This window comes from Habropoda laboriosa, unplaced genomic scaffold (assembly GCF_001263275.1).
Source record: "Habropoda laboriosa isolate 0110345459 unplaced genomic scaffold, ASM126327v1 scaffold64, whole genome shotgun sequence".
Taxonomy (NCBI): Eukaryota; Metazoa; Arthropoda; class Insecta; order Hymenoptera; family Apidae; genus Habropoda; species Habropoda laboriosa.
In genome coordinates this window covers 293768-300625 of record NW_017100183.1, presented here as the reverse complement: position 1 = coordinate 300625, position 6858 = coordinate 293768, and the positions used below count along the sequence as shown (strand labels likewise).

Genomic DNA, 6858 nt, shown 5'->3' with positions numbered 1-6858 from the left:
CGACCTTTGAGCAGTATATGTATAATTAGGAGAAAAATGAAGTCGTACTGATTTCATACCGTATTATTCAGAAATAGGAAGAGAATGCTCTAAGAGCATCGATAATAATTGATCGAATCGTCAAAGGCACGCGATGCTTTTGATGTTTACGACGAAGTATATTTCAGTTACTTGGGAAGCTCGAGTAAACTTTTTGGCCAAGTTGTATGGAAAAAAAAAAAATATCTATTTTCTCGTTTCTTTGATATACCTTTAATTATCGACCCACGTTTACGGGTAATCGTAGAAACGAAAAGTTTTCGAGACGTCTCCCGATAGTTCGCATCGACGATCTATAATCTCCAACGGTAGAAATATCGTATGTAAATAATGGTGATCAAGAATTGTGGAGGAAGAGGCAAACCGACATTTACGTCACGGGTGAGGTCGGAATTACCCGACAACATTTAAAGGAAATTCACTATCTGGCGGTTTAATCACGTGAGCAAGATCGCACAAAAGCCGCAGACGGATGTAGGAGTATTTGTACATATACTGTGGAGTCGGTAACGTGGAAACAAGAAGTCGCCAGCAATGCTAGTGAAATTACATCGAAATTTTGGGAAAAGAGTATCGTTTCACGTTCGCGTTGGTTCTTTTCGATTGGCAACCATAGGAAAACAACTGTGTTCGATGGCTCAGTGTGATAACGCAGAGGTAACATATGTATTTCATTTAACGTGTACGCAGAAAGGAATGTGGATATTTTTTTTTGAACAGGAACGAAAGATTAACGTCGATGGATGGAATATCAATTACCTGAGAGTTGGAACTGGCGAACATCCGGTTTTGCTTCTACCGGGTGCCGTAGGTAAGTAACTTTATAAAAAATTATCACGTTCGGTACATTACGATAATCTGTGGCAACAATTTGGCGAAGGTGCTGCTATCTAGAGGAACTGTTGGTTGAAAATGTAACCGAGTCCCTCCGTCCGTATACGATCAGAATTGGAAGAACGAACACGCGATTATACATGTATATTTTCAAATATCGATAATTTATGATTTCTCGTTACATCTATTCGATTCTAACGTTGTAAACACCAACGAAGTAACGTTCAATTTTCACGTGATGCTGCAGGCTCGATTTGGACAAACTTCAAACCTCAAGTAGAGGGCCTGGACAAAGGAAAGTTTACTATAGTGGCATGGGACCCGCCAGGCTACGGAAAATCCAGGCCACCCGATCGAACATTTCCCGATGATTTTTTCCACCGTGACGCCACTTGTGCGCGCAATTTAATGAAATGTTTAGGTTTCACGAAATTCTCATTGGTAGGATGGAGCGACGGCGGTATTACATCTTTGATACTCGCTGCAAAGTATCCCGATAACGTTCGAAAAATGGTATCCGTTGCCGCGAATGCCTACGTAACACCGGAAGAAGCAGCCACCTACAAACGTACGTTCTTTCTTCTCCAATCTCTGTACGCATTCGCGCTTCTTTCCTTTTCAACGATTCCCATGCTCTTAGAATACCAAAACATCGACACATGGTCGCAACCAATGCGAGAGCCTATGGTAGCGCTTTACGGGGAGGAATACTTCCGTACGATGTGGTTCAATTGGGTGGACACTCTTGTAAGAATAGCCGAGAAAAATAATGGCGATTTATGCAAAACGCTTCTACCGCAAATTCAATGTCCTACTTTGATCGTACAAGGATCGAAGGACGTGATGGTGGCGGCCGAACATCCGATTTACTTGAAAGACCATATTCCTGGAGCAAAGTTCGTATACTACATATACGTATCCACGACACAATTCACGCGACTAGGCCGATGGAAAATCTCGAAATAACCGGCGATAATCTTCAACTGTTTCAGATTGGAAATGATGGAGAAAGGGGCGCATAATTTGCATTTACGATATCCCGAAGAATTCAACGCTCTCGTCACTAAATTCTTAACCGAATAATCGCTCTCATCTTTCGTACGCTTATCAATCGAACAGTGTTATTATTATCATGTCCGACTTTTTATTTTCATACTTTTTGTATAAGGTGTTGAAGCAACAAGTGTTTTTCTGCTGTAACAACTTGTATCTCTCTGAGCGTTAATCCCTATTATGTACCAGTTACAGTTGCTAGAAAAAGCATCCTTATTAAGCGGTGGAACAGCACAGAGGACAGACGTGGGATAACCGGCGCGGCGCAGAAATCAAGCGAGAGAAAGGAGCCGTGAAACGATCGTGGGCGACGAAGGTTTCCCGTAGGCTTACCTACACGCTTCTCTCGACACTTCCAAAATCGTGTCTGCTTTTTCAGTTTCGAAAATGCAATCGCGTTGTCGTACGATATAAAGACGAAAACGTGTACGCAAGAAAGTGTAAGAGGTAAAAAAACAAGTGGCAACCACCAACTATATTGTACACGTCAAGGACCGCCCATCCGAAATATCCGCAATGCGCTTCGGACGAGAATCGATCCTGTTCCTCGTTTCGGTCACGCCCCCGAAAGATCCATTTACCAGGAAGCAACCACGCGTGTCTTTACGTATTTTATTCTTCCTTTTTCTCTTACCATCTCCGTCTTCGTTCGACAACGATAAATACGACACGAGCGTAAAAAAAAAAATGAAGCACTTTTCGATATTATCCGCGCGCGCGCACGCAGATAGAAAGTGGCACTTGTGCCACTTATTGTACCAGTGGCTTTACAGCCGAGATGAAAAACAGCGTGCGATCAAGCAGAAGCGTTCACCCAGGTATTCGTCGCGGAACACTTCTGCACTTTGTTCGTTGCATGAATCGTGAGCTGATTGAAATTGCATAACGTGCTGGGCAGAGTAATTTCTGACAATAAATGACCTCGAGCAATCCTACAGTTCTCGGTTGGACAATCACCGGGCAAAATAAATGCCTTATACGTTTAAGTTTCAATCACTGGCAACGAGCAAACGCGGATAGAAGAGGTGACATATAAAATGCAACAGATATATCCAAATATGGACAGACTGCGTTGCGATTCGATCTCGTGAACCTGTCCTTATTCTTTTCCTCCTTTTTCCTAGAGTTTTTCCTTTCCTCGGCGAACGCCTTGCCAAACGTCCAACACCGTTTATCAAACGTAGATACGTACAACCCTTGACAAACGAATTTTACCACAGTTTTCGCACAGGATTTCGCACAGACGTGGGAACATTTGAAAAAGGGCGAAGAAGATCCTCTCGAAATTTCTAGCCTGTAACAACAAACACGTTCTGCTTTGGTCAAGCAAAAGCCGAACATGTAAATGTCTCTCCCGTTTTGGAAATGCAGCATCACGTCGCGATGACATCACCGCGACATCACCGTGCGTTACTCAATAACCCGACTGTCGCAAAATCAAATATTCCCGGGCAACGTAATATCGAAACATTTCCTGCCTCGTAGCTACGATACTAAAACGATATGGCAGGGGAGAAATGAAAAACGCACCGTTCAAACAGAGCACGCAACAGTAATTTAAAGGCGAAATGAAATATAGGAGCGACGAAGGGTCGTGAGTATGACTCACAATCAGATTTCAAAGCTACCGTTATCGACTTGGTTCTCCCGATCCACCGTGATACAGTGCTCGCACGGCGTCCTCCAAAGTAGAAAACGACACCATTTACGGCAACTTGCTGCTCCGTTGTTACTCAGCTTTTCAGACCCGTATTGCTCGAGAAAGTGGTCGTGCGTGAAAATCTCGTCCTCGATACGACTCTCGGGCACCCCCACTGGTGCGCCACCATGTAAAGCCGCCTAAATCTTCGGATGCTCCTCGAAAGGAAAAAAATCCGTAAAGCGAAGGAAGCGTAAGGAGCATATATCACTTTCGAGTTGTCTCGTGTAATTGAGACACGTCGATACGGATACACGCCTGCGGAAATATTTAGACGTACTTGTCGCGCACCACGTCCCTGGGATCGATAAAAGTTAAGGCGGGGCAAGGTTCGGCCCCCTCGTCGTTCCATCTCGATTCTTCCGAATCGTCGCGTCGTACGTCTACCGTATACATACCGTACCAGAGTTACGAGACGCAACAACCCCCTTCCGAAAAATTCCAAATACTCTTAGCCATTCGCGCACTCAAACTTGTTCGTTGACTTTGGAAAAATGGGAGTGCGTTCCCGAAGGTCGATAGCATCGTGACTCATTCCCATCCCTCCTGACATGCGCGTCTACCTCAACAATCAAAGAACATTGTTCGTCGCTTGATTCACGCGATAACGCGATCCGCCGATAAGAGATTGGTAATCGAACATTGCACAGATTCGTTTCATTTTCTGTCTTCTTTAAACGCTTTAAACGATCTTACACCGTCCGACAATTATATTTTCCAGAAAACGTTCGAATGCAACGAGTAGCATTGCCATAGTTTTTTGATTCGAGCATCAATTATCAGGATGATAGTGAAGCTTCTTTTTTCTCGTCGGCATTGGAACGTGCGCAAGAACTTCTCGTTCTTGGTCCGTCTAAATTGGACGTGATGTCAGCGAGCGTTTCTACTCGCGACCAACCAATGACAACGAGACCGTCCTCTCGAATCGATCCGGTTGGTAATTTTTCAAACGATGTATCGTATAGGAGATTATATAAGACCGAGGATCGGTGAATCGGTTCGTTCTACTATCTTCTCCGTCGAACGATATTGAACGGGAGACAGGGAAAGAACCTATTTTTCAAAACATGTGGAACGCGTTAAAAGAAGGCGAAAAAAAAAGGGAGCTGTGCTTTAGCGCTGCGCTATACGAGTAATTTTTTTTTGTTAGAATTTACCTCGATGATAAATATGATCCCCCGTTATTGCCAGGCCCGTTACATGCACGTATTACCTACTGCAACGCGTGTCTATCAATACGGGACAGTATTTGCGCGTCTACTCTCCATCAACTACAGGCCAACGAGCACGTACGATACACATACGTAGAAGCGCGGGCGTGTACACTATCGTGGCTGATTTTTTTCCTTCGAAACGAAGAGCCAGTGATCCATACATGGTAACGGTGAGAAGACTGGCTTACGCGTTGCAACGCGTAACCCACCCTACCTGCTCTCCTGTCTCCGTTCGTTCCCTTCCGTTTCGTTCCATTCCGTTCCGTTCCATTCCGTTCCATTCCGCTCGATTCTGTTCTCTTCTGTTCTTCTCTCGTCTGCTTGTAAAAACGTAACAGGCACGCCTTGCCTCTGCCTACATGCCTTTCTCCATCTACTCCCCCCCCCCCCCCCCCCTCTCTCTCTCTCTCTCTCTCTATGCCTCATTTACCGAAGAATCGAAACTTGATTAATAAACTTCTTCGCGGTACAGCTACTTGACCAACGAGAGCAATCGTCGATATCTGTAATAATGTGATACGTGGAATACAGGTCGATAAGCTGGAGAAACTAGAAAGGGCGTTAACAAGAGCTCGTTAACGATATTTGTTAGACGGTCTGCCTTAGAAATGTTTCGTGCAAAATTTTTTCACCTAGCATAGCTAATTTATCGCGGCTATTGCCTCCAAGGCAACACGTTTTTGATTAGACCCGCAATATTTCGATGGGTGTGTACACCTACTACGCCGGTGAGTCACGTATCGACTTTTCTCCCGGGCAACTTCGTACAAGCGGGGTGGGTTTAAGCCAGACCTACCCAGCTAAGGGTGGAGAAGATTGCGGTGAAATAATCATTTACTAAATTACACTGTATGCTATACATACTGTGGAATATAAAAAACTTCCCGAGGCAATCGATCAATTCACGACGCATGTTACACGACCGTCGAACACATTCATACTTTTTTCAGGTGATGACGAGTAAATCACGTATTTTCCGAACATTTCGAATGGCTGCGACAATTTTTCTTACCTCGTTCAAACATGGTGAACCTTGTAAAATCTAGAAAAAGCTGGTGCTCGTGAATCGACGAATACTCCAACAACGTAACGATACGTACTGCTGCTGGTCCAAGCAACTGTATCACGCCTACTAATCCATCGATAGTCCTCCTCTTTTTGTTAAAAAAATTAAATAAAAGAAAAAGGTTATATAAGATAGACAACGTTTATTTATTTCTTCGTAAATTGTTAATGCGCCTATCGTCGATACCTGCAGGCGATGTAATTATGCGGAGCGTGGCTGATTCGAGATCATGGAAGCTAACGTTCGCTACGCTTGCAAATCATCCATCGTTAGAGCAGCAAAATTGTTAACAATTCCTTGGCATCTAAATTATTCTTCCTTGTTTCTTTATTTTTTAAGACGAGACGAATCTCGAGTGGAACGGAGAAAGAGGTCGGGGATTCGTGGGCTGACGGCGTTGCTCTGTAATTTTGGCGAATCGAAATTTTCAACGATGTCACATCCGCAGAAGCTGGGGCGCCATCGGCGCAGAATCATCCAAGCAGTTGGCAACGCTGCCGACGCTGGCTGGTGAAAAGGTGGCGGGGCCCGGGCGCCGACCAATAGGAAGACCTGCTCGAACCGCCCCCCGTCGCCCCACCGCGGTCGCGTAGAAGCTTGAAAATCTGTAACGGACGCCGCTACCAGGGCATATTCGTTTCTGGGCTCTCGTGAAGAGTTAGCGTGTACCTTGTCGTTCGTTCGATTATCGCAGTAAGCTTCGAAAAGATCCAACAAACTACCGAGCAACATGAGGGAAATCGTCCACATTCAAGCCGGCCAGTGCGGTAACCAGATTGGCGCAAAGGTAAGTGTCGAAATTCGGGTTCGAAATAATTGAACGCGTGACCGCGTGGAACACGATTGCTTCTTTGTTCGACGACGTCGTAGTTGGTAGAGTCGTAATAGTGTAAACCTCGCGGAACCGCGTTCTTCGTAAATCTTACTACGATCTTAGTTGCTACGTAGAAAGA

The 6858-nt window shown here is 44.8% G+C and overlaps 3 protein-coding genes and 1 long non-coding RNA gene across 4 annotated transcripts in view; 3 read left to right on the top strand and 1 right to left on the bottom strand.

The window, feature by feature from the left end:
* LOC108579293 overlaps positions 1 to 842 on the bottom strand; it is a 3316-nt gene extending 2474 nt beyond the window's left edge. Inside the window, exon 1 of the long non-coding RNA XR_001891465.1 lies at positions 799 to 842. This is a non-coding gene — a long non-coding RNA (uncharacterized LOC108579293). The remainder of the gene's footprint in view (positions 1 to 798) is intronic.
* LOC108579289 (valacyclovir hydrolase) lies at positions 484 to 2513 on the top strand. The gene is made up of 5 exons (XM_017942798.1): positions 484 to 696; positions 760 to 850; positions 1121 to 1441; positions 1514 to 1769; positions 1866 to 2513. Exons 1-5 carry the CDS (start codon positions 574 to 576, stop codon positions 1954 to 1956), a joined length of 882 nt encoding a protein of 293 aa, XP_017798287.1. The 5' UTR covers positions 484 to 573; the 3' UTR covers positions 1957 to 2513.
* Positions 2514 to 4577: 2064 nt separating this feature from the next.
* LOC108579124 lies at positions 4578 to 6419 on the top strand. The gene is given in 6 exon segments (XM_017942575.1): positions 4578 to 4614; positions 4903 to 5069; positions 5528 to 5660; positions 6314 to 6332; positions 6334 to 6382; positions 6384 to 6419. Coding segments are annotated over 6 exon segments (441 nt in total).
* A 92-nt stretch (positions 6420 to 6511) lies between these two features.
* LOC108579155 (tubulin beta-1 chain) overlaps positions 6512 to 6858 on the top strand; it is a 4972-nt gene continuing 4625 nt past the window's right edge. The window contains exon 1 of the mRNA XM_017942606.1: positions 6512 to 6692. Coding sequence (XP_017798095.1) covers positions 6636 to 6692 — 57 coding nt within the window. The 5' untranslated portion in view covers positions 6512 to 6635. The remainder of the gene's footprint in view (positions 6693 to 6858) is intronic.

Coding starts and splice junctions, on each gene's coding strand:
- LOC108579289 (XM_017942798.1), top strand. CDS start 574: ATGCTAGTGAAATTACATCGAAATTTTGGGAAAAGAGTATCGTTTCAC. Junction 697..759: donor CTCAGTGTGATAACGCAGAG/GTAACATATGTA, acceptor TTTTTTGAACAG/GAACGAAAGATTAACGTCGA. Junction 851..1,120: donor GCTTCTACCGGGTGCCGTAG/GTAAGTAACTTT, acceptor GTGATGCTGCAG/GCTCGATTTGGACAAACTTC.